The following is a 27,974-nucleotide window of genomic DNA, read 5'->3' on the forward strand; positions in this document are numbered from 1 at the left end:
CCTCTAAACACCTCCACAGGACCTCCCTCGGGACTTTATCTTACGCTTTCTCAAGGTCAATAAACACCATATGCAAGTCCTTCTTCCTCTCCCTGTACTGCTCCACTAATCTCCTTAACAGATGAATCGCTTCCGTAGTCGAACGTCCTGGCATGAATCCAAACTGATTCTCGGAAATAGACACGCACCTCCTCACCCTGGCCTCCACCACCCTCTCCCAAACCTTTACAGTGTGACTCAACAGCTTGATACCCCTATAATTGTTGCAATTTTGGATATCACCCTTGTTCTTGTAAAGCGGAACCATCGTACTCCACCTCCATTCTTCGAGCATCTTTTTCGTCCTAAAAATAATATTAAACAGCCCAGTGAGCCACTCCAAACCTGCTCGCCCCACGCTCTTCCAAAATTCCACCGGGATTTCGTCTGGCCCCGTCGCTCTGCCCCACACATCTTACGCATCGCCCCTTCCACCTCCTCTACCGTAATCCGCCTACAGTACACAAAATCCCGCCGACTCTCGGAGTGCTCCAACTCACCCAGCACAATGCGTCTATCCCCCTCCTCGTTCAACAGTTTATGGAAGTATGTCTGAGATCTTCTCCTAATAAGTGCCTCGTCCATCAATAATGTCATCCTCGTCCTAGATGCACTTGGCTTGGTCTAAGTCGCGGGCTTTCTTCTCCCTCACCTTGGCCAACCGGTACAACTTCTTATCCCCACCTTTGCTCCCGAGCTCCTCGTACAAACGAGCAAACGCCGCGTTCTTAGCCGTCGTAACTGCTAACTTCGCCTCTTTCTTTGCCTTTCTGTAATACTCACGATAAGTCCTTTTTTCCTCCTCGTTTGTACTCTCCACTAGCTTCAAATAAGCAGCATCCCCCCTACTCATCCAGGCCCTCGTAGCCAACAACTTCTCCCCCAACTCCTGAGCTTTGTCCTTGGTCAGGTTACCCCACTTGATCTTAGGTTGCCTGCACCCCGCCCCCTTCCTCCTACTCCTCTTGATCTCCAGGTCCATAACTAGGAGCCTATGTAGGATTGTGAGGTGCTCACTTGGGATGACCTTGCGAGTGCACAAACCTTTATCGCATTTCCTGTAGAGAAAATCAATCTGAGTCTTGCCTATTGAATTCTGGAAAGTGACCAGGTGCTCTTCCCTCTTCGGAAAACTCGAGTTAGCTATAACCAAATCAAAAGCTCTAGCAAAATCCAACAGTGAATTCCCTCCCTCATTCTTATCCCCAAAACCGAACCCGCCATGCACATCATCATAACCCCTAGCACTAGCCCCAAAATGGCCATTGAAACCTCCGCCAATGAACAGCTTCTCTGTGTGCGGAATACTACGCACCATCTCGTCCAAATCCTCCCAGAATTGCTTTTTGACCTCCTGGTCCAAACCTACCCGAGGAGCGTATGCACTAATCACGTTTACAGTAAACCCACCAACTACCAGCTTGATATTCATCAACCTATCATTTACCCTCCTAACCTCGACCACGAGCTCCCTGAGGTCCCTGTCAACTAAAATACCTACCTCATTCTTACCCCCAGTGCTTCCTGAGTACCATAGTTTAAACCCTCCTACATCTCGTACCCTAGTACCCTTCCATCTAGTATCCTGAACACACGCTATATTGATTTTCCTCTTCTGAAGAATCTTACTTAACTCTATAGACTTCCCCGTCAATGTCCCAATGTTCCAAGACCCAACTCTCAGCCTAGAGGCTTTCTTACCCCCCCCCCTTCCCACCCCTGGACCCCACCCCAGCCCCACCCGAGGACATGACCTCACTCTCACATCGTTCACTACCGCCACTATAAGCAAAAAGTATTAGGTAAACACTACCACTAAGAACAAGTAGCGGGAACAAAGGACTACAAGCTACGAACCCGAGAGATAAAAACAACTCAAATGCACTACTACGAGAACAGTAACACGAGCAGGCACTAGAACAATGAAGCTACCACGTCTAAGAAACTACCCCTATGCAAACACATAATTAAAATGGATAGATGAAACCTTAAGCTTAAAACACTAATAGAAAAGACAGAAAAAGCAATCAATGAAAAAATAAAATAAAGTAACTAACGGGAACTATAATTTCAACTAAAGGTCAGACAAACAGGTGAGAAATAAAACAAGAATAAAATAAAATACAAGAAAATAGGTGTAAAAATACAATACAAGAGCTAAAGGGGCTATAATCTACAACTAAAGGTCACAACGAAAATGTGCAATAAAGATCCAAAATAAAAGATTCAAAAGAAAGATGTAAACAGGCAGATAACAGTATAAACAAGTAGGCAAAGCTATCACTAATGCAATTAATTTGACAATACTAGGGCAAATACTAATTAAGGATTCAAGAACAAACTATTAAAATATCAAAACAAGAGAGGAACAATAGAACCTGGATTGCAAACGGACAAGGCGAAGCAATAATGGCGGCTTCAGGGAGAACTTGTATTGAAATCTGGATTGCAAACGAACAAGGGGAAGCAATAATGGTAGCTTCAGAGAGAACTCGAATTGAAATCTTCCCAATTGATGTTTTGACCGAGGAATCAAGAATGAAATGTTGATTGTCCCGAAATCAGCAACCGTACGTAATCGGATTGATTCAACAAAAAATGAGACTGAAACCCGATGTATTGAAGACGATCGAAGAATTCCCGGCGACGATCACCAAGACTTTACGCGGCGGAGTTTGCACTGAAAGTTCGTCGGAGTTTGGACTAAAGTTCAAAGATTGTAACAAGAAAGCAGATCTTTTCAACAATTGTGTTCTTGCAAAGATAATATCTTGATCCGAGAAGTAAATTAGGGTTCCGACGAAGCACGAAACTCGTATATAGAAATTGAATTCTTGAAATTTGTAAGAAAAATTTACACAATCCTAATTAACCAAGGAGAAAACAAGAATAAAAGAAAGGGAAAATGATGTAGATTGTGAGGATGAAGGCGAAATCGGGAAATGAGAGTACAGTAGTGAAGGGAATATTCTGGTGGTAGTTGAAGCGGTTGATGACAGCGGAGAATTGTACATAGAGAGAAAAAAAAAGATGAATATCTAGTTATACCCAAGGTGTTCAAATAATGGTTGAAAAATTTTAAAAGTATTTTTTCCTATTCCTGGTATTTACATCGTTGTATTACACCCTCAAATCAAAATTGTTGGTGCACATAAACTTATTGAAACGATTTACATGACTTAGAAATTGAAGCAACACAAAGACCATCTCTTGCTACTTGTTTGCTCAGCGTTCAACCAAATACTAAAGTTGAAGATAAGGTAAATTGTATTAATCAAAAGGGAGAGAACTCCCGTATACAGAAAGTATACCAAAAAGTAGAGAATTTACATCAGTATTCTCTGCAAAAGACGCCCAATCTTCTATACAAGTAGGGGTTATATGAGTGGACCAAAAAGCAATCAAAGATAAAAGACTATTCTTAAGATGTGAAAAAGGAGACTCAATCCCCTCAAAAGCTCTCCTATTTCTCTCCCCCAAAACTATCCACATGAGAGCTAACGGGGCGAACTTCCACGCCTTTTGCTTTCTTCTTCTACGGAAACCAGCCCAGCTATATAGCATTTCCTTTACAGTGCTTGGCATCACCCATTGAACACCAAAAGGTTCAGGATCGCCCTCCACAAAGCCGAGGACACAGGGCAATGCAACAAAAGATGATCAACTTTTTCCCGAGCTTTTACACATATAGCACCAACTAACAAGTGTAATTCCCCTCTTTTGCAGATTCTCAGCAATCAAAATCACTCCCCTCGCCACTAGCCATGCAAAAAAAGCACACCTTTGTGGGCGCCTTAGGAATCCAGATCGAGGAGTATGGAAAAGAGGCCTCCTCTCTCACCAATATACTCTGGTAAAAGGACTTTACGGTGAACAGACCATCGCCACGCAAACCCCATCTCCAAGAATCACAAGATGGTTGAGGCATGTCTTGCCCATATAGCAGTGTCACTAAATCTTGGAGCTCCGCAATCTCCCAATCTTGCATGTTCCTTCTAAATGAGAGGTCTCATACTACCCCCTCCTCCTTACATGCTCCTTACGAATCTGTTGGACCATCTATTCCTTCTGGTTTGAAACTCTGGACGTGGGGGAAAGAGACCCTCAGAGTATCCTCTCCATACCACCTATGATTCCAAAAGCTGATTCTCCTTCAGTCTCCCACCTTGTAAGAGATGTTGCCACTGAAGGATTCTCAATTCTTCATGATGCTCCTCCACATGCCACACCCGAAAGGTGTTGTGGTTGCCTTGGTCCTCCAACCCCCTCCCGTGGAATCGTACTTTTCTACTATGACCTCCCTCCATAGAGCATGCTCTTCTACCCTGAATCTCCACAGTCATTTCCCCAACAAAGCTCTGTTGAATACCCTAAAATCTTTTACTCCAAGTCCACCCCACTTCTTTGGGGAAGTGACTGTCTGCCAATTCACTAGATATTTTCTAGTTCCATCCGATGCATCCCATAGAAAATACCTTTGAAGCCGCTCCAGTTTTTTTGTGATGCTCACAGGAGCTTGCAACAGGGACAAGTAATAGGTGGGCATACTCAATAAAGTGCTTTTAATGAGCATTTCCTTACCGCCTTTTGACAAATACCATTTCTACCAGCCTGCTAATCTTTTTTCAACTCTTTCGATCACTGGATTCCAAACCGTAGTATCCTTATGCGAAGCGCCCAATGGGAGACACGGGTAAGTAGTAGGAAGGGAGCCCATCTTACATCTGAGAACATAAGACAAAGCATCAATGTTAGCAACCTCACCCACCGGGAATTTCTCACACTTGTCGAGGTTGATTTTGAGACCTGATACTATCTGAAACCACTGTAGGACCTGCTTCAAGTAGGTCAACTGATCCATATCGGCATCACTGAAAATCAGGGTATCATCCGCAAAAAGCAAATGAGAGACTCTTCGGGCACCGGGCATCTCAATCGAAGCTGAGAATCCTCTCAAGAAGCCTCCGTCCGCAGCTCGATCCATCATTTTACTCAAAGCATCCATCACTAGAATGAATAGTATGGGGGATAGGGGGTCTCCTTGCCTGAGACCCCTGGAGCTGCCAAAGAAACTACACGGGCTACCGTTTTATTCAGAGATTAGATTAAAGCGAGACAAGAAACTTTGCCTTTCCAGAAATAATTCAAGAAGACGGCAATGTCTATAATATAATACTATTTACCGGAGACGGCAGGGGCGCAGAAGAACAAATGCTACCAATTCAAAGCGAAGAACCACGAAAAGTTATTAAAAAATTATGTAAATCGTTCAAAAGAAATATGTAATTTTATTTTTTACAAGTATTGAAATACAAATAAATACTTATAACTGGTATTAGAAATATAATGTCACACTGCATTAAATAAAATAAAAGACACTTCATAGCCTTGAATTTGTTCCATCCCTTAAAGTTTGTGTGTATTTAAATATAGCAATTTTTTATATTTTAATTTAAAAAATACCCCTAATTACCCTTACAGTCCCCTTAAGTATCCCCCCAACCCCACCTCCCTCCTCCGCATGACTGGTAGTGGTAGCGGTATGGTACCCCCAAAAAATTCTCTTACCTTGTACCCTTAATTCCCCTTAGCCTCAGTCCCCTTAAGGAACCCCCTTCCCCCGATACCACCCCCTTACCCAATCCCTTTTAAGTACACAGAACCCTCTCCGGGAGATGAACCAGGACTTGATAGCTTTCCATTATAAACTTTAAAAATATTTTGTTTTGAAAAACTCTTTCAGTTACCGGCCACCCTTTACTCCTCAATAACATACTCCAAAACTTTTAACTTGAATACAAGTTTCTTTGACAAATCATTAATCTGTTAGAGAGTATTGATTGTCGTGTCACCTAAAAACCTGGCATGCTAGCACTAGCTTAATTATCCCAAATACTTTGTGTAATATGTACATCACAGAGGCATTTGGGGCTAAACTTCTGTAGCTAAATTGAAGTTTCAATGACACAAAGCCAATCATAAGGAAGCACAGGTGTTGGAACTTGGAACACTCCTTGAAGGTCAATGTTAACTTGTATTTTTTATGCAATTATTTAACAAACTATATTCAACATCAGGGTAACCATATATACAAGCAAAATTTCTCCACCATATTGACATTCAGACTAATTTTCTTAAATATTATTAATTATTAAGTATTAAACATTGATTATAGCACTTTGACATATAAATTAGCTATTAAACACCATAATAAACTTGGAGGAAACTAGTTATCCTATAGGATATTACTATTGTGAAGATACAGTCGAGAGCAACACCAAACCCTGACTCTACCTTGTGATAACTATTAAGACTCTTTGAGCACGAGTTGAATTCTTTCAATATAAGAACAGTCTCAGCTGAAACTAGATGATACCTCAGATATCATAAAAAAATGCTCTCAGGCACTCTTTTCGAGACTCCTCTCTCTCCTCCCCTCTAGGAGGGAGAATCTCTCCTTCTCCGGCTTTCTTCTGTCGGAGATACATCTTTTTCTTTCTTTTCTTCCCCTCCCTCTATTCTCTCTTTTCAAGGAATCACCTTCTGTGGTTGCTTTCTCCATTCTTGTCCCTATCCAAGGTTTTGGAATGGGGCAGAACAGGATTTACTTTAATGTTGGGTTCAAATCTTTTGATATTACCAGGTGGTCTGATAGCAACTCAGAGTGGTACGAATGGGTTGAGAGAAGTCGCAAGATGATGAGGAGATCGACCATGAGCAAAAAAATCATGGAATGGATTTGCTTCACTCTTAAAGAGGCCTCAAAGGACCAGAATAGAGCGGTCAGGAGATGGAAAGTTTCAGAGTAGGACTCGGAGCACTTTTGCACCAGGAAATTTAATGAGCATGGGAGATACATGAGTATTCTGTCATTAAATGGTGGAGGAAGATCAGTACTTATTATTCCTGAACCAGTCTTTAATGCAGGTTGAAATGAGATAGCATTTAAGATTAACAACTTCATTAAATACCCAAAAAAAGTAGTAGTGGTTGATCCCCCAAGATTAAATGAGGCCAACTATCCTTATAAGAAGGCTGTTCAAGATAGTAAATGGCAAACTAGGAGTCATCGTGAAGCAGAGGTGACTTGTAACAGTGGAAATATTGACATCTCTGAATCTGCTAATCTACAAGAGAATGGGCCTTTGAAGAGATGTTTAGTGGGGAATTTTGGAGAATAGGTGAAGGAAAAACCCACTCTTGCTGACATAAGAAGGTGGTCAACTTCAACTTAGAAAAATGTTTTTGGGTTAAACATTTATGAGATGTATGGGGATTTGTTCTTATTTGAATTCCCTAATAGATACATGGCTGAAAAGACCATCCAAGGGCAGTGGTTCTGGAAAAAGCTCAAGTTGCAATTAGAATGATCGAACCCCATGGGGCAGGGTGTATTTCAAATTCTATTGAAATCAAAAAAAACTTGGATTAAAGCATTAGGAATTCCCCTTTATTTGTGGTTACAAAGAATTTTCCAAGAAATAGGCAAATTTTGTGGAGGATGGGTGGCTACTGAAGAAGAAACAGAACTCAAAAATCATCTGAAGTGGGCCAGAATTTTGGTAAGGAACAATGGGAGGAATCTACTAAGAGAGGTATCTATAACTTGTAATGGAATCACTCATCACATTCCAATCTGGCCGGAAAGCAAGACAAGATATGAAGTCCCACCGGAATTAGCAGAGGGAGGCATCGGAGAAGAAGATACAGTGCAAGAACCAGTTATTGCCTTTGCCCAGAGGTCAAATAGGGTTACCAACTGTGCTGAAGTACAAAAATCCCCTTCTTACAGAGATTTCAGAGACAGAAAACACGTGGGTGGTACTTCTTTGACAGCTGGAAGATTTTTGAAAACAAGTGCACGTGAGTAGCATGTGGCTGGTTTAATGAAGCAACTAAAATGGGCCAGCAAGCTGAGCCCAATAAGGAGGCTGCTTTTAATAATTCTTTTGGGCCAGACTTTGCAGGCCAAGTCATTTTTAATGACTTAAAAGGTCCCAATACACAAGATGTTCCCAACGATCTCTTTATTGAAGCTCTAGAACCTCATTCCGCCGAAAAGTTGGTGCATGCAAAGTCTCAAAGTGCAGATTTTCAAGGAAATTGTGCAGAGATAAATACGGCCATAACAGATGTTGTTTTCGGGGGATCTTCTCTAGATTTAATTAGGGCAACAGAATATCTGGAGGAAAGAGAAGATGAGAGCAGGGGAATGGAAGAACAAACTTTGGAATTAGCTCAACAAAATACAATCACAGCTATAGAAAATTGGGAAGTGGAAGAGGCTGAACCTCTTCTCATTCAGCAACAACAAGCCATTCAAGACACAGCAAGGGAGACATCACAATGGGTCCAAAAGAATTTGATCAAGCTGGGCAAATTACTTGGGGTAGATTTCTTGGGGCATGAAGAGGAGGCCTTGGAATTGTTGTTACAAGCAGATAGTTGCAGACAAGCTATGTAAGAAAACAAGATTCAAATGGGAACAAGAACTAAAAGGTCTAGTTACTTTCGATGTTAAATTCAAGAGCGAGGGGGAAAGGAGTAAGGGGAGGAAGATGCTTACCTTGGATCCATGCAGTTCAAAATAGTTTCATGAAATGTAAGGGGGTTGAATGATAGGGATAAAAGGAGAATTGTGCAGAGTTTGGTAGTTGACTGGAAAGCAGACATCATATGCTTCCAAGAGACTAAACTAGAGGGGGACATTAGAGAGATTGTCAAACAAGTGTGGGTAGGAAGATGGATCAAATTTGCTCACTTGGAGGCTAGTGGTACTAGAGGGGGTATCATGATGATGTGGGATTGTAGAAGCTGGGAGGGGGAAGTTCTGGAAATTGGTTGCTACACTTTGACTTGCAAGTTTGTGGCATATTTTCAGAATTTTTCATGTCATATAACTGGGATATATGCTCCAAATAACAACATTGAGAGAAGGATAGTGTGGGATGAGATAGGTGCAGTAAGGGGATTGATGGAAGGGCCTTGGGCTGTTTGTGGAGACTTTAATGTCACCAGATTCATTTCAGAAAAAAGGAATTGTAGGAGGAGAACAAGGGGTATGGTGGAAATTTCTGATTTCATTGAGGACATGAGCTTAATTGATCTACGATTAGAAGATGGTAGCTTCACTTGGTTTAAAGGGGATAATCAAGACAAGGCTTCCAGAATTGATAGATTCCTGATTTCTGAGGAGTGGGATGATAGTTTTAGTAATATAAGACAGATTCCACTGCAAAGACTAGCATCTGATCACATTCCAGTAGCTCTACAAGGAGGCACTTGGAACAGGAACAAAAACTATTTTAAATTTGAAAATTGGTGGCTAGGAACAGCTGGTTTTAATGACAGAGTCAAAGAAAGGTGGAGTTCTTTCAATTTTTCAGGCAAGCCAAACTTTATACTGGCCTGTAAATTAAAAGTTCTCAAATCAAAACTCAAGGAATGGAGCAGAAGTAAGACAGGGAATTTGGGATATCAAAGGAAGAAATTATTAAGTCAAATGGCAGAACTGGATGAGGAGCTAGAAGACAGAATTTTAACAGAGGAAGAAACTATCAAGAAGGCAGCACTATTCATGGAGTATGAGGAGTTGATCAAAAATGAAGAAATCTCATGGAGACAAAAATCAAGGGCCCTATGGTTGAAAGAAGGTGACAGAAACACTAAATTTTTTCACAAAGTAGCAAATGCACATAAAAGATTCAACAATATTGACCAACTAATGATACAAGGAGAATTAACAGAGGAGCCAGCTAGAATAGAAGAGGAAATTATTGATTACTATCAGAAGTTGTACAAAGAAACTACTCAATGGAGACCTACATGCTACTATGACAATTGTCCTGTTTTAACTGAGGAGGATAAGGAAGCCCTACAGGGTAACTTTGAGGAGAATGAAGTGCTTAGATGCTTGAAGCTATGTGCAATAGATAAAGCCCCTGGCCCAGATGGTTTTACTATGGGGTTCTTCATCAAATGCTGGGAGATAGTGAAATATGACATCATGAATGCTTTTCAAAACTTTTATGACAAAGAAATTTTTGAAAGAAGCTTCAATGCAACATTTATTGCTCTCATTCCAAAGAAGAAAGGTGCTAAGGAACTAAGGGATTTCAGGCCTATCAGCTTGATAAGTAGCATTTACAAATTGTTTTCCAAAGTTTTGGCAGAGAGACTAAAAAGGGTAATTTCACAATTGGTGGACTGTCAACAAATGGCTTTCATTAAAGGTAGACAGATCATGGATGTTGTAATGGTAGCCAATGAAGCAGTTGATTCTAGGTTGAAACAAAAGAAACCTGGTATCTTGTGCAAACTTGATATTGAAAAGGCTTATGACCATGCCAATTGGAATTTCCTCCTGAGCATGCTAGGAAGAATGGGTTTTGGCTAGAAATGAATAAATTGGATTAAATTCTGCATGTCAACAGCCAGATTTTCAGTTCTAATAAATGGCTCCCCAACAGGTTTTTTCAAAGCAGAAAAGGGACTAAGGCAAGGTGATCTTTTATCACCTTTTCTGTTTGTGATTGTTATGGAAGGTCTTAACAATATGATTAAAACAGCCAATTAGTATGGGTGGATAAAAGGTTTTGATGTAGCTAGAAGGGGCAAATAGTTTAGAAGTGACTCATTTACAATATGCTGATGATACCCTCATATTTTGTTACGCTGAAGAAGATCAACTGCAACACTTCAGGGTGATTCTGGTTCTTTTGAAGGAATCTCTGGTTTGCATATCAACTGGAGGAAGAGTTTTCTTTACCCTATCAATGAAGTCACAAACATGGAAATGTTAGTTGTTGTTCTGAGTGGTGAAGTAGGGGCTTCATCAACAATATATCTTGGAATGTCTTTGGGAGCTAAATCTAAGTCAATTGGGATTTGGAACAATGTTATAGAGAAGTGTGAAAAGAAACTGGCCAGGTGGAAAACTCAGTATTTATCTCTAGGTGGCAGAGTGACTCTTATCAACTTAGTTCTTGATGCACTTCCAACATATATGATGTCCTTGTTCCCCATTCCAACAGGGGTCATCAATAGGTTGGATAGCATAAGGAGGAATTTTTTATGGAATGGGAACAAAGGAAGGAAGGGCTACCACCTGGTGAAATGGAAAGCACTCACTTTTGGCAAGAACCTTGGAGGGCTAGGGATCAAGAACTTGAAGATTCAGAGTAAAGCTCTTAGAATGAAATGATTGTGGAGGCTCGACAAGGAGAATCAACTCCTTTGGGGAAACATTATTAAAGCAAAATATGGACAGGAAGACAAATGGATGACTAAGAAGGTCACTACACCATATGGGGTTAGTCTATAAAGATCCATTAGATCACTGTGGAGTGAGTTGAGGGATGATTCCAAGATCAAAGTATTTGATGGGAATAAGACTAGCTTTTGGAAGGACAATTGGCATGAATTTGGCAGATTGGATGTAGCTTTTCCAGAAGTCTTCAATTTAGCTCTACATCAGCAAAGGACTATAGCAGATATGTGGACACCTCAAGGATGGAACATCATTTTTAGAATACATATCAACGATTGGGAAACACAAAGAGTGGTTGAATTCTTCTGTGCACTAGAGCAGTTTAGTGGATTACACGCAGGTGCAGATGTACTATGGGCAAGGCAGCAGTAAGGGTTTATTCAAAGTTAATGCAGCTTACAAGAGGATGAACTGCTCCAACCAGCAGATAGCCAATTGGCCTTGGAAACATATCTGGAAAACAAAAATTCCTCACAAAGTTGCTTGCTTTGTTTGGCTACTGGCTAAGGAAGTAGTCCTTACCAAGATAATTTGATGAAAAGAGGTGTTATTTTATGTTCTAGATGCTTTTTGTGTGGGGAAACAGTAGAGACAGTTATCCATCTCTTCCTTCTTCATTGTATGATAACATCTCATCTATAGAGAATTATTCTTAACCTCAAAGGCTTTTCCTGGACCATGCCTGGGAAGGTTATAGATACTCTTAAAAGTTGGGAGGAAACAGGATTACAGGCAAAAGACAGGACCAGATGGAGAATTATACATGCTTGCGTTTGGTGGACAATTTGGAAAGAGAGAAACTCCAGATATTTTGAGAATGTGGAGAATGGAGTGCAGAAGATCAAGTTAAACTTTATTTTGCTGGTGTAATCAAATCTACACAAATGATACTGACACCATTATTGATGTTTTAGATTCAATATAGAGAGTGTCAGTGATAGTTAGAGTCTGTTGTATATATGGTTTCAGTACTACCTAAGTATTGTTTTGAAATATAGAAAAGTTACCAGTTTCAAAAAAAGAACAGTCTCAACCCAAAGTACGAAGATTAGAGAAAATAATGACTCTAATGCAGGTCACTGGTCTAGATTAATCCATTAAAACTAGCGAATACAAAAAAAAAACATGAAATCCAGTTCCCAGATTATGAAGCATTGAGCTAAGGTGTCACTTGATTCAAGGATTTTCTATGCAAGGATTATCATAAAGGGATAGTTATAGGGCAGTCTGGTGCACAAAGCATATCCGGGAAAGGGTCGCACCCCAAGGGAGTGTGATGTAGGCAGCCTGCCTTGATGCAAGCATCAGTAGTTGATTCCACGGCTCGAACCAGTGACATATCGGTCACATGGAGACAACTTGACAATTGCTCCCAGGCTCCAATAAAGGGAGAGCTATACGATGAATAATAATGAAAGAATTGTTATTCAGTGAATAATAATGTAGAGATTATTATACGATGAATAATAGTACAAGAATAGTCATGCAGGGATTGCCTACTTTAACAGGATTTTGTATTTACATAATACTATTTTTGTTCCACATTTTACATCCCCTAGAACAATATATAGATGTTTGCATAAGTTATATTAGGACTAATAATGTAATACCAAAAAGAAAAGGCTGCATTAGCTATTGAAGAGTTGTATACCGAAAATCAAATGTATTAATAGTTATGTAGTGATTATATATATAATGTAGCGTTTTATGTTGCAAAGCGAATGTTGTATTAGTTATATGTAAAATTATGTCGAGTTTATATTTCCTTATGTAGCCAACTATATGGCTATAGCGGCATTCTTTCTTCCTGGTTTAAGTTTGCTCACTTGCATGTCTTATGAATGTGAAATAGTCTATAACCATAATCTAATGAGTCAAGTCAAATACTGAATACTACGTCTGTTTCAAATTAGATGACACACTTTACTTATTAGTCCGTTTCAAAAAGAACGGAAAAGGGTCTGATCTGTCCCTCTACTATGGTAAATTGTTTAAAATTGTCCCCGTTATACTATTGGGCCATAAAAGTCCCTACCGTCTTACTATCCTAACAAATCTGTCCTTAGTTAGACAGAGGTGCCACGTGGCATCCATCCGTGCCCTTTTTACATCTGGGCACATATGAGACGACCCGCTCCATGACACCCACCAAACCCATAACCCGCGACACTCCATTTATAAACCAAATAATACCCCAAACCACAACCCAGCGATTTATGACCCAAATTAAACCCCAGCCCTAATTTTTCAGCTTCTCGAAAATTTTGATCACCAAAAGTTGCCTTTTCTCAAATCAAGAAAATTGGGCGAATTCATTATTATGGAGAGAAACCCAAATGAAAATGATTTCCTTGAAAATAATTCTCCAGAAAATGTACATTTTAATTCTCAAGAGTCAATTTTATAAATGGCGGGTCGCGGATTATGGGTTTGGTGGGTTTCATGGAGCAGGTCATCTCATATGTGCCCAGATGTAAAAAGGGCACGGATGGATGCCATGTGGCACCTCCATCTAACTAAGGGCAGATTTGTTAGGATAGTAAAACGACAGGGACTTTTATGGCCCAATAGTATAACAGAGGACAATTTTGAACAATTTACCATAGTAAAGGGATATATCAGACCCTTTTCCGCAAAAAGAATGACATATATCTACACAGGAAATAATTTAACTTTAAACTCTTCATTTTACCCTTTTTACCCTTAATGAGAAGCTTTTATAACCACACAAATGGCATGGCCCCACAAAGCTTTTATCCCTTAAGCTTTTAAGACCACAAGTTTCAAAAAATAAAAAATTCTTAAACTCCGTGCCAAGTCAAACTACCTCGTCTAAATTGAAACGGAGGGAGTACTAGATATTTGGCTGAACGGTGTTCGACTGCAACTCAACCAGAAACCAATTCCATAAATTAAGTTTCTCAATTTTTATCTTTTTTGAAAGCACTTAAGCAGAAACCAGTTCTGCTGTCTAATGTAACTAAAAGCTTGATAGTGCAGCTCTTTTCACCCTTTTTCTTTTGTGGGACTCGTAGCAGGGCTTCTAATCTGGGATTTGTAGCTCCTCTTGTTGCAGCTCAGTGTCTCATTTCCACAATGTTTACTTAAGTAGAGGTGAACAAGGAGGCTCCCTGTACCACCTGCCCACCCAACCAAAAAGAAATGAAAAAATATGAGCAGAACACTTTCCTTCCGAGAACAACATACTAAAGAAGAGGTTGGTCTTTCCTAATTAGGAAAAGTATAGTAGACAAAAGATAGTACTACAAGGACTCACAAATTCACATTTCAGTTTGGTATTTCACACTAAACTAGCCCAAATTTTATGGTCAAATTACTTACAAGCCTGACAAATTGATATTATATAGATGTTCGCATATATTGGATCCACTGCATTGTCCAAGAATTCGAGTTCACTGAGATATGACTTTGACATACCTAATCTGACAAGAAGCTAAGCTGTAAGTCAGCCCAGCTACATGTTCAGCTAATTCAGCTTCGTCAACACAATGTCTTGAATGCACCTTAACGAAATTAATTGTTAACTTGGACAGAACCTGCCCAAAAAGAAAAGGAGGAACTCAACACCCAAGGAATACCACCAGAATTTCAAGCTTACATGAATCAGACAATTAAAAATTTCCAGTAATTACTAGAACAAGTGTTGCAACAACCTCCTCTATAGGTGGCCGTTTCCAAACAATATGATTGGCAGGGTCCTTGTATTGACCTTGTTCCCTATCATCAATAGCAGTAACAATTATCAGTCATTAAACAAGTATCCCAGTTTGTCACAGATGATTATAGATGATAGATATGAACTTCCTTCATAGTAGCTCTTAAGCATACAACAACAAGCCCAGTGTAACCCCACAAGTGGAGTTTGGAGAGGGTAGTGTGTACGCAGCCTTACCCCTACCTTGAGAAGGTAGAGAGATTGTTTCCGGTAGACCCTCGGCTGAAGAAATAGTAGCTCTTGAACATGATAAGTTGAAATGCAAGAACAACAACAACAACAACAACCCAGTATAATCCCACTTAGTGGGGTCCGGGGAGGGTAGTGTGTACGCAGACCTTACCCCTACCCTGGGGTAGAGGGGCTGTTTCCAAATAGACCCCCGGCATTCTTCCCTCCAAGAACTTCCCACCTTGCTCTTGGGGAGACTCGAACTAAAAGCATTAGCATATGAAAAGGTTACACTACAGTTCAAATGACTACTTCATCTCAGCACTTTCAAACTGAATCAAAGCTTTAGATGCTCGTTGAATTAGGTGAATTGCGTGTGCCTCTCTAAAAGCTTCAGCTATTAGAGAGGAAAAAGACACGTTTATTTACTTACATTAGGTCCGCACACTCACCCTCACATGCGAGCTTGAATCTTTTCTTGAACCAGGCACATGAAAATTCTATTTGATAATGGGTGATACTCGAAACCAAGACCTTTGTCTGCTGCAATACCATGTTGAGTTGTGTGACCACCTCTCTAAAAATTTAAATTGGACACATTTATTTGCTTATATTAGGTCTGCGACGAAATTATTCGAACCATGGATCGTGCCATTGTGGTACCTTTTGCAGGAATACATTTGGTAGTACCTTTAACCACTGCCTCAATGTGCATCAAATGGAGCATGTTCAAGAAACATTAATCTAGCAAGCATGCCTTCTCTAAGTCATCCAAAATGATTGGTTGCATGCATCAGGTGAACTATGAGACATCTCCAAAGATGTTGATGCACATTTTTATGTAGGAGTTTATTGCACGTTCAGCTATATTTCAGGTATTATTTTAGTTCAGACACTTAAGATACAAATATAAAGAACTTGCGGCAAAAAAAAAAGCAGATTTTTCAACGTTTGTGCAGGGCTTTATCTCTCTGTATCGTCTCGTCTCGTCTCTTCTCTTTGTTAGAAAATTGTTTGCCTCTTAGAACACAAGTCTGAACCATGGAAAACTAACAAGCTTAGAATTGAAAAAGAGTTGGAATAAAGGACAAAAACAAGTATTGTCAACCTTTTGTTGATGAATGCCATAAGCTTGTTTGTGAGGTAACAGACTGTATGAAGAGGATAAAGGCGCTGAACACGGGAAACATGACTCATCAATGATTCGCTATTCACGAGGTCACAAAACTCCTCGGCCTCACATATGATTAATATATATGGAACTTTGATAACTTCTGATGAAATCTGCGCAGAGTAAGAGTCTAATGACATCAAAAAATTGCAAAGGCTAGAATTAGATAGAACCAATGCAAAAACTTGGAATCTGTAGCAGCAGAAGCATACAATTGCCATCATACACGACAGATGGAAAGCTCAAAAGAATGAAATAAGAGACTAGCAAGACAAACTAAGCTCTTTCTAACCCCAATGGACATCCGACGTTATTCTTGGGATGTAAGTGTTACTCTCTTCGTTTAGATTCAAAAAAGTTGGGGGGGTGAAGAAATGAGTATAGTGGGCCGAAACACACAAATGTGAATGTGAATGTGAATGTGATGAAACATTAAACAAAAGGGGAATTTGTGGGAGGGAGAGCATCTGCAGCAACTCTTAAGGAGAAACAGAAGAAAGAAAAAGGAGAATTGGGAGAAAACTGTAGGCTGGCCAGCAAATTGGTGCCACCAAAACCCTCCAGCCGCATTAATTCCACAAGCTGTAATAGGATATCAACACCCATTTGCACTTGAGCCACAGCCACAAAACTTCAAAATAACAAGGTATTTCATCTTATTTGACATACACACACACACATCTCTATAGGGTTTTGAGTTAAATTGTAATGTTGGACACAAACATACATGCGCATATATGTAAAAGGTTTGGTTAAATTGTAATATTAAAACTTGGGTATTATGAGATTTGAGTTGAATTGATGGAGTTTGGTCTCTACAGGAGTGTGTAACCTTAAACGTGAAATTTTATTACCAGATAAGGAAAAAGAAATTTGCTTTTGCAAAGATAATCAACATTCAAATGGATATCACATAAATATGTACATATTTGAGCACCAAATACAGTCAGTTGTGAAACTATTATTATTCTAATAAAGCTAAATGTGTACAAAAGTTAAATATTTGACACGTTAAAAAGCAATTATAAAAAGGTGCTTCGAGATGACAGGCTAACTGACATCTGCCAAGATTCTGAAGAATAAGTTACCTTTGATATTTCCTCCGGAACACTCATTGACCACACAATAGACTTTTCAATTGGATTTGATGAAACTCGGAAGGAAAGACCTTTTTCCGCAAGCCTTGATAGCAAATGACCTGACTTGACAACATAACCATGTAAGACAGTTGTAATGCATAATAATGGACAAAGGAGAAAGGGAGAAACAAACAGAAAAACAAAATCTACCTCCAATCGAGCCTAGTTCCACAACTTTGGTGTCAATGTGAGCTACAATAGACTTATGGGCAAACTTTCCCTTTTCCCACTTTTCCTTTTCCTTTTCTCGCTTTTTTATCTCTGCAGCTTCAGCCTTCTGGGCCGCCTTTTGCAATTTCTCTCGCTATATAATGAACACAGATTATATGCCATAACTAATTAACCTCGTCTAAATAAATAGGTTTTTGTTGGGAAGACTTACCTCTTTCTGCTGCTTCTTTTCTTCATTTAGGCGAAGACGTTCATCCTTTGACATCCTCATTTTCCCTGTTACTCCATCTACACTGCTTGTGTTACTTTTCTTGCCTTTGCCTTTGCCTTTACCTGTCGGTCTTGAGATGTCATCGTTTAACTCCAAAATATCACTTTCGTCGTCAGGATGACCATGGTCCTGAAAGCAAACTAGACCGTCAAAATTTATGTAGAGACCAGGCCTTTCGAGAATTTAAAAGAACTTCTAGATAAAATTACAAACATATGTTAAGAACGATGCTTTTGAGCGCATCCTTCAAGCTAATTATTCAAGCATATCTCTGGATTGAATTATGATCTCAAGATGCGTTCTCCATTTGGCAGAATATGCGCCCTATAGTCCTGGATGTGAATTTGCTCTTCAGGGTGCATAGATCTCTAATATTAGATTGAAACTCTTCTATTCTTCTGATCACTTTTAAAAAAAGAAAAGAAATCCTCAGAAGTAACTTTTGAACCTTTTGGATATTTGCAGTGTACAGGTAGCTGTATTTAAATGAAATGAGTGGTTCACGAACAAAACTAACTCTCCTAAGTGAAGCTTAACTAGGGGGAAAAAACCTGTTCATGAAGGACTTCTTCCATATTTTATTCTCTGGAAAAAATAGCACTTAGGCTTTCTGTTTTCCACCTCAGGTCCTCCATGCTCAACAGCCCTAAACCTCCCCCTCATTTTCTTCCTCAATCTCTCCCTCTCACCTCTTTCTCGCAGTTACTCTGTTTCCCTCTCAGTCAGCGCCGTTTTACTGGTGCAGCAAAATTATTGTACTCCAAGGCTTTAGGTATTGCGTCCCTTCGACGTGTCCAATGTAAGAAAGCTTTACCTATTCTCTCTCTCTCGCTCGCTCCCCCACCCCCTCCCTCCCTCTCTCTCTCTCTCTCCCTCTCTCTTTCTCTCTCCAGTTCAATCTAACCTTCTCGTTGCTGATGTTGTCAACCGACTACTCTTTCCTTCCACAGCCTCTTTTCATTTTTGAAATCCCATTTTATTCAATTAAATCTTTATTTTAGTCCGACAAAATGAGATTTGACAGCACAATAAAAAGTAAATTTGACTGGAATTTGGAGGAACTTTGCATTAAAGTTAAAACAGTAAAATCTGTTCTTAATTAAGAATGAGCCCAAACTTTAACTTGAGAAACGATAGAAAAGCAGTTTACGCTCTGGCAATAAGCAAATAAAGCTGAACTTGAATATCCACAACTATGTCTCGCTCCCTTATTCATGTTCCAATTTACAGGCAGTATATGGTTCCCACACACACACACACCCAAAATATTCCTAGGCCTGAAGCAAATTATGGGGTATCTTTATTAGCTTATAAAGTTGAACAAATGTCCAATCAACTTAATTTCCAGTGATATATTTAGTAGTTAGAGTACCAGAAGCCCTTTAAAGTTAATCGAGCATGTGCTTTTCTTTTTATTCTCTTCTTCCTTCGTGCTACCCACGCAAAAATCTTACAATCTTCTTTGAATGATGCACGTTCCAAGGAATGGTCCAACCATAATTCAATCTCCCATTGAAAGCTGGCCTTTCATTTTGAGGGGCACACATGGACAAAATGCAGGGAGCTGCGGAAGGGGGATGTTTTTATTCATATTCATATTAAGAAGAACAAGGGAATGAAAAATTATTGCTATGCAGAAAAAGCAAATACTGAAAGAAAAACAATAAACTTTAACCAGGGAAACACACCAGAGAAGGACCAGCTTCAATCAAATATCGATGAGAAACATCCTCTGCTGTTCGCATAAAATTGTCATTACCTGTTCGTCAGTTTTTCGTCTCAGTTGTATAACATGAATGTTAATTCCAGCATGGAAAAATTACTTCTTTATTTTCTTATTGAAGTGACGATAAGATGCAAAGACATCTGTTGTCACTTAGAGGGAAGATTAGAAAACAGTAGCTTACCATTTGTGGACTTAAAAGGTCTGGAGCTCAATTCTGTCTCCTTTACAATTGCGTTAGTGGAACAAACTTTCTCCTCCTCATTCCAGGAAACAAGCTTGCCACTATCCTCAGATTCATTATCAGACTCCAAACAAATTTAGTCCATCAATACCTGAAGAAAAGCTTACATCTCAGAAGAGCCGCACATTCAAGTCAAAGAACTGCATAAGAAAAAACCTTTCATAAAGGCAAATCTATAAAATATATCTTTTCAAACAAAATCTACCAAAATAGTGGTGCAAGCCCTTCTGAGTTATATCAGTCCACCTGTGCAAGGAAAGGTGTGGACAAAACCCCGAGGCATAAGAGAATCCTCTGAGGATTGACATTTCTTTTGTTAAGTGTTGCTCCCAGAAAATAGGATACCCAATTAGACCAGCAAATGAGAAGAATTCTACAAGTATATGAGAGCTAGGTTGTCGTTTGTTTCATATAAACTTAATCCATATGCCAATGTGCCCATTTTAGTAAAAACTAAATATGTATTAAGACCAAAATATCCCCTTAATCGTCCTGTTCTTGCACCGGAGGAAAATACATATGAGGTATACACCTGACTAGCTCAAACCATTATGCCTGACCTCGACTCAAGGCACACGCAGAATCTGCCTTTGTGCACAATAACTGAATAGCAACACAACTCATAGGAGCAGTCATTGTGATGCAGCACGAAGAGCAAACCGAACTTCCACTCGTCCATTTATGAAGAAGAATTACAGAAGTCTGCTACTATTAGTTAACATGATATGTGTCCAAAGGAAACAGGTAAACACACTGGGCAAAGAGGTTTGACTCTTTAAGGACAGATTGTGACTGGAATGTGGCACATTTAATTTAAGTCACATTCTGGTGGCAGACCAGAGATACTGTAAATGCATTTCATGTTCTTTTTTTTTATATAAGGTAAGTAATTTTATTAATCAATGGGATAAAAACTCCCGTATACAAGAGGTATACCAAAAAGTAGAGGATCTGCAGCAAAGCATGATTCTCTATGAAAGATACTCGATCATCTATACAAATTGGAATCTCAAGATGCACCAAAAAGCAATCAAAGAAAAAAAGCTATTCCTCAAATGTACAAGATCATTTTCATTCCCCTCAAACGCTTTCCTATTTCTTTCCTTCCATATAACCCACATGAGAGCTAGCGGAGCAACCTTCCAAGCCCTATGTCTTTTGATCCTACTTCTGACAGCCTTCTGAGCAACACATTTCTGACAGTACCTGGAATTACCCACTGTGTACCAAAGCAGTTCAGGACCATCCTCCAGAGACCCAAGGCCACCTTGCAATGTATCAGAAGGCGATCAACTACTTCGCCCGAGCATTTGCACCATTTCATGTTCTTTATACAGAACTAGTAAAGTTGGAGAAGCAATGTTCCAGAAGGGCCTGGAAATGCTCGTTTATATAATAATATGAAAGCTTAAGCCCCAACTTTCCCTTGTAGGCTCATACTGCCTAGAAGGAAAAGCAACTATAATGCCCATGATACATCAACTAACGCCTAATGGTCAAGCTTCTGGATCGAACGATGATGACAAAACCATCACTATAAAATAATGGAGTAACAGTTATCATCAAATAAAGAATATAAATCAGGAAACTGAGGATGACTGATGTTATAACGTTAACTAATGACAGAAGGACCAAATGATTTAACTGGGATACTAACATAAATTAACTGTTACGTATTACACCTTCTCCAAATTATCATGGAGTATAATTCATTTCCTATGCATTTTAGAGTTTTTGCACAGTTGACTTGCACACAAATCTCTAGATATGAACTCTCCCAAATTTTTTCCCTGACCTTTTCCATATTTCTCTGCATAATACAGCTCCTTTGCTGTAGCTCTTCTGTCGCTTGTAATTTTTGCTATTTCTCAATTTAAATTGCTGGGATTTAGACCATCTCTGACTTGTGCTATGGGAATTAATTATCTTCTTCATAGAAGAAAAGATTTGGTGTCAGATGTTTGCCTCTTGGACACTAATCTAAAACCCAAGAAAAGAAGTCCCTTCATAGTGGTAAATCTGATGTGACAATACTCGGCATTCAATAATAACTTTGAATTAGGCCAATTGAAAGCTTACCGCCATCGTTTTGGTGGTCTAAATTTGACGAAGAGCGATTCTGTGAAACAGTAATAGCTTTAGTACATCTGACTATTGGGACACTATATTTTAAAAGCTCCGACGCATGGGGTCAAATCAAAACCTGCAGGAGAGACTATTTTCATCAACACTTGTTTCCCTTCTTCCTTTTTTTCTTTTTTGAAAAAAGGAAGTCTACTATTGAATGCATAAATTCCCAAGCTTCGGATAAATAAGACTTAAAGACACAAATTGCAACAGAAATCTCAGTGATAGAGAAAATCTACAACCAAGCCTTCAGCAATCATTCCGAACCACCCAAAATAAACAAAGGAATGTAGAAGTTGGCATGTAGGTTAACAGAGTACAGCAACAACAACAACAACAACAAAAAACCCAGTGTAATCCCACAAGTGGGGTCTGGGGAGGGTAGATAGCACGCAGACCTTACCCCTACAGTGCATGTAGAGAGAGGTTAACAGAGTACAGCATTAGCAGAAATTCAGAATACTTTTCAAGATAACAACCTAAGTTTCCAAAGAGCCATATACAAGAATTAATTAAATTCAGTGACAAGTGTCCAGTATCCTAGAATTTCACATTAATTTCTGAATAACCACAAAAGACCCAAAAACCAATAATTTGTCTAATAAGGGATTCACGGTCAACTAAACTTCAAGTGAAATACAGTTCATAATTATAAACAATTCAGAATGGTTTCTTAATGATCACTCAATATGCAAAAGTGCATAACGTATTCAGGGGTGGTGCTACCCTTGTCCAAGGTGAGTCAATTTAGACCCTTTCCCATGAAATTTAGACTGTGTAGATAGGTAATTGTCTTTTATATATATATATATATATACACACACACACTACACGTTGAATCCCCTTGCTTTCTTGGTGTGTTTACTTCTGTATATTTTTTGACATTGAACACATCACAAAAAGAACACAAATTAAACTAAATATCACGTGGAATATTACCAAATCCAAAATTGCAGATATTCACATTGTTTTCTAAATAATCACTTAGAGACCAAAAACAAATAAAAGCTTATTTTCAAACCAAAGTGTCCAACATTGTGGTATTTCAGGATAATTGCTTCAATAACAGCTTAAATATCCAATAATTCACAATTCAAGCAACTCAAATTCAAATGAAAAACCGTCAAAAAGTAAAAGAAAAGGAAATATCGAACTCACTAAAGACTTAGGGTTCAAAATTGAAGAGCAACCAAATGAGCATTTAACAAATGAGACATCGGGTTTGGAAAAATCAGATAATGGGGTATCAGCGACAAATGAAGGAGTGGACTTTGAGGGTTTAAATGGTGTCGGATCATCGTCATCGTCGATGATGAGGACTGGGGGCTTCAATTTAGTATTCGACTCCTCAATTTTTTGCTTCTTGGACGGAATTGCCAGTGGCGTCGATAGATCAACGGTGTCGTTTTGGTTGACGGAGAAATAATCGGCGCTGTTGACAGCGTCGTCGTCGTCGTCGGACAGAATGTCCACGGCGATCGGCTGAGACATTTTGAGAAGTTAAAGATGCTTCTTTTTCGAAAGCGTCTTCAGTATTAGGGCGGGAAAGGGAAGGGAAATCGTATAAGAGAAGGCAAATGGATGTGTTTATGGATGAATTATTCTAATTTTATTTCCACATAGAAAATAACTTTTTTTCCTGAAACGACGAAATAAATATTATAATTAAGTAGTTGCATTACATATCCATGGTGCCTCCGTAGTGGCACCCAAAACACTTGAGTCATGAGTCTTGCTAATCATATTAAAAAAAACTATTAGGGATCGTTTGGTAGGGTGCATAAGAATAATGTTGAATAAGGTGTATTAATAATAATGGTATTAGTTATGCTTGCATTAGTTATGTTGATATTAGTTATGCTGACATATTTCGTATCCATTATTTGGTTTGATGTATTAAAGCATTGTACAATTTCTAAAAGAATTATTTGTTTACAAAAATGCCCTCAAAACTACTCCACATTCTAACTTTTTAAAAGAAACATATGTTGAGAAATGTTTTTATATGAAAAAGTTTAAAAAAAAAATATTTTATTTGTCTACCTATATTGTAAAATAAAATTAAATATTTATTTATAAAAAAGGAAATATGCTAAGTATTTATTTATTTACTAGGGATATATATTTATTTCTCACTATTTGGATTATTTTGAACTTGCATTAATATACTAACTAGCATATTTTAATCAAACATAAATTTTGAAGGACAATTTTGTCTTTAACTAAGCTAATGCATGCATTAAAACTCATTGCATTGCTAATACCATTGTTTTCTATGCATTAGTTATGCATAGGATAATACCAAATAGGATGTATAGCTAATGCTTGCATAACTAATGCATAGTTCAAAATATCTACCAAATAATGTATTATTAATACACAAAGTTAATGCATGCATTAGATTATCTAATGCATGCTACCAAACGACCCCTTAGTGTTCGCAAGCTCGGCTACATTGTTTAGAATATTGGAAGATACTAGCTTAGTAATAGTTGTCCCAGCTTTATTTTCCTGGAGCAGCTTCCAACAAACATTTGGTGGGTGGAGCATTATTGATAAGGGGTATTGCTTGGTTGCTTTGACCCTCATTTTACCAAAAAGTGCGTGAGTCTGTTCCCTTCACGGAAATTGTGTCTGATCATTGAGTTCTCCAGCTCCTTCAGTAGCAATCTGCACTCATTAACAAGGTTAGAATATTGAGAACAGTTATTATAGGAAAGTAATTGTGGTATTTCAGTAGCATCAGTTTCAATTTCTAAGTTATTAAAATTGTTATTTTTTGCTAGAAGAAGACTATTTTTTAGCGCAATGAGTTCCATGTATATAGGGGTGTAGCCATAAGCGGGCATTTTATAGCCCAGGATCCAATTACTGGATTTATCCCGAAATATTCCCGCGATTCCTCCTTTGTTATAGCGGCTTGTAAAATAGGACCGTTCAAAACCGAACCAAAACTGTTAACCGAACCGAATCGATGGCTTATTGGCTTATTGGTATCGGATTATCGGGGTAATGGATGGAGAACGGATTGAGATTTTATAATTAACGGCTTAACGGTTTGAGGGCGGATTACTCGATTTTCTTATCGGGTAAACCGTTAAGAATTTTTATATTTACACTTTTATCCCTGTGTACATAAAGTGCTATTGAAACCCTATATTTCTTAATTCTCAATTGATCACTGAACTAATGTGCTTTTCTGGTTTTACAAATTCAGTTTATATATATGATAGTGCGTAGTCTTGATATTGATGAAATGAGATGTATGTGTAATTGAGAATGCCCAGAATGTGCATGTGTTATGCATTCTGTTAAAAGATTAATTAATTTAAAATATTGAGAAAAATAGAGAAAAGAAATAAAAGATGTGCATCCCTGAAACATCCAAAACATAAAGAAACTAAACAAGGAATGGACGAAACTGATATCACACTTTCACAAATGATTTGAAACAAGTACAAAAGCAGTTAACAGAAAACAGATGCGCTAAAAAATAAATTCCAGCAACAGTTACTTACTCCATAACCAAAGTGAAAATGACCATTTCATACTGTATGTTATGAAATTTGACACCTTAAAAGAGAACATGCATGAGCAGCATCAAATAACTTCTTCAAATTTAATTAGTTGCTCTCTTTTGTAATTAATTGCCATAAAGTTACTATCTCCACCATAGTTAAAGTATCTTATGCTTGTCGTCTCTTTATTTAATAGTCCCTTTGATCAAGAAGCTAATTTTTTTATATGAAAAAGGTAAATCTTGCATGTATTTGGGATGTGTAAACGGTAAAGTGAAGGTCATGTGAGAATATAAGGACGAAAGGAATATGTGTTGGTTAATATGTGTATGGCAGTGTGTGTAGTCTTAGTATTCATTGAATGATTGTTCAATTTTTTTTATTTGATTTAGCCGATAAGCCGCCCGATAATTATTAATCCAATACCAATCCACTCGTTGTCTTATTGGATGGCTAGCGGATTACTACATTTATAATCCGATAACTGTTAAGTCAAACCGTTAAGTGTAATTATTCGCCCCATCCGCCCGATAAGCACCCCTAGTGTGAAAGACCCATCAGTGTTGAGTTTTAGGTTAGTTGACAATGCAACCCCATTTAACCGTAATTGGTGAAGTGTTTATGTTATTGGTACCACACCTCCTTTTTACTACATTCGGAAGGGTATAAGGGAGTTTTTTTCAATTTAAGTGACAATCGAAATGGGATTATTTATTTAGAAATCAGAGTTGTCACTTGGGATAATTTGTGGTGTCCCAAGTCACCGGTTTAGAATCCCGGATCGAGGAAAGATTGACTCTGTTTCACAGTTCGCGAACACAGAAACCCGGGTAAGGAATTCTATTAACCTGGGAGAAGGTGTTAGACATTCCCGGGTTCTGCGGTTCTAGCACGACCGCTCAACTGTTATTATTGGCCCATTTATTTAATTTAAAAAATACTTTTAAACCTATGTGCATTTTTAAATTTTAGACGCTTTTAATATTTCAGGAAATTTCAAGGTTATTTAAAACACATCGTAAGCCACGCTACATGAAATGCACTCGCGGTTCACGACACGTTCTATTTAACCTTGTTGGAAATTAGAAGTTAGGTCACATGAAATGTACACCCAGATTTTAGCATGTTTATTTTTATTATTATTCGAAGTGGTGATCAGGTCACATGAAATGCACACCCAAACTTGGATTTATGTATCGTGGCTACGCCACGGGAACCGTACCCATAGCCATAATAATTTATTAATCGTACCTAAAGCAAGTTACGATGTTCATCAGTTATTCTTTCTAAGTTTGAGATTATTGCAAGGCATTATTCTAGAAATTACTGTGAGGAAGAGGCCGACTTACTCGTTCCCAAGTGAACTTCGACAAATTAAACGAGAACACGGATAATACAACAAAGTCGTACATGTATATCATTACTCTTAAACAAGTCTCAATCACATCCAAGCAAAATTCATACTGACTCATCAACAGACAACAATAGCTAATAGATCTCTTATTCTACTAGTGAGCCAAATCCTTGTTTTATCTATATATCATAACAAATTGGTTTTCAAGACTAACCCGTGTCACGTCATTACTTCCAAGAATCCAAAGTTCAAATCCAAACAAATTTTGCTACTTAATGTAGAAACTAAACAACCAATGAACTAAATTATCAAATTAAAATTGAGTTCATGTATCAGCTACTTTAATGGTATAAGCACATGCTTATCTTATTTTATCCACTAAAAATAATTGAACAGTAATGGGACAAAAACAAAATATCACGCCTAACTATTATATACATGGAGCTAATTAAAATAAGAGAGTGCTAACACACAGCTAATATCATTTAAGTTCAAATGTTCACGAACAAGAGTGAGGAAAAAATACAAAGAATAAAAATAATAAAAGTTAATACCGAAAAGATAAGAAAGAATCGGACCTTTAATTGATGAATAAAGCTGAAAATTACAAATTAATCGGGCTAAATAAAACAATAATCCTTGGACTGAAACACTGAAGTTGTGATCCGGAACCTCGAATCGACACCAAAAACTCGAACATTTAATCCATTTTTCTAGCGTCAGTTCTCTTCCCCTTTATTCTGTCTGTTCCTCCTCTTAAGGTTTTTTCATTTTTTTTCTCTTTCAATTTCTTTGAGATTGAAGCTTGGGGAGTGGACGACTGTTGCTTCTCTATGAGATCCGAAGAGTAATTAATAAGAAGGATTGTCTTGGGGAGGGGACGACTGTGAAAGGCAAAAACACTGTGAAAGGCAAAAACCTCAGTTGTAACTTTTGTTACTGTAATTGCGGAAACACTGCTGCTGCAGGAATGGATTCAACATTCATTACATTGGATTGGGCAATGACGGAGCTGCTGATGAATCCAAAAGCAATGGAAAG

At 38.4% G+C, this 27,974-nt stretch overlaps 1 protein-coding gene across 5 annotated transcripts in view; it reads right to left on the reverse strand.

Annotated features, from left to right (window-relative positions):
• LOC107813050 (crossover junction endonuclease EME1B-like) overlaps window positions 1-23,665 on the reverse strand; it is a 39,732-nt gene extending 16,067 nt beyond the window's left edge. Inside the window, exons 1-11 of one of the 5 annotated variants that reach the window (XM_075225001.1) lie at window positions 23,220-23,665; window positions 22,014-22,137; window positions 19,875-20,025; window positions 19,656-19,726; window positions 17,908-18,096; window positions 17,676-17,829; window positions 17,475-17,584; window positions 16,324-16,499; window positions 14,983-15,046; window positions 14,747-14,865; window positions 13,850-14,448 (exon numbers count right to left, since the gene is read on the reverse strand). In XM_075225001.1, the coding sequence (XP_075081102.1) occupies window positions 14,409-14,448; window positions 14,747-14,865; window positions 14,983-15,046; window positions 16,324-16,499; window positions 17,475-17,584; window positions 17,676-17,829; window positions 17,908-18,096; window positions 19,656-19,712 (909 nt within the window). In that variant the 5' untranslated portion in view covers window positions 19,713-19,726; window positions 19,875-20,025; window positions 22,014-22,137; window positions 23,220-23,665 and the 3' untranslated portion in view covers window positions 13,850-14,408. Of the gene's footprint in view, window positions 1-13,849; window positions 14,449-14,746; window positions 14,866-14,982; window positions 15,047-16,323; window positions 16,500-17,474; window positions 17,585-17,675; window positions 17,830-17,907; window positions 18,097-19,655; window positions 19,727-19,874; window positions 20,026-22,013; window positions 22,138-23,219 lie in introns of those variants that run through there. The other 4 variants (XR_012696506.1, XM_075224997.1, XM_075224998.1 and 1 more) reach the window with 4 other exon arrangements.
• Window positions 23,666-27,974: the final 4,309 nt, after the last annotated feature.

Source organism: Nicotiana tabacum, chromosome 11, assembly GCF_000715075.1.
Source record: "Nicotiana tabacum cultivar K326 chromosome 11, ASM71507v2, whole genome shotgun sequence".
Lineage (NCBI taxonomy): Eukaryota > Viridiplantae > Streptophyta > Magnoliopsida > Solanales > Solanaceae > Nicotiana > Nicotiana tabacum.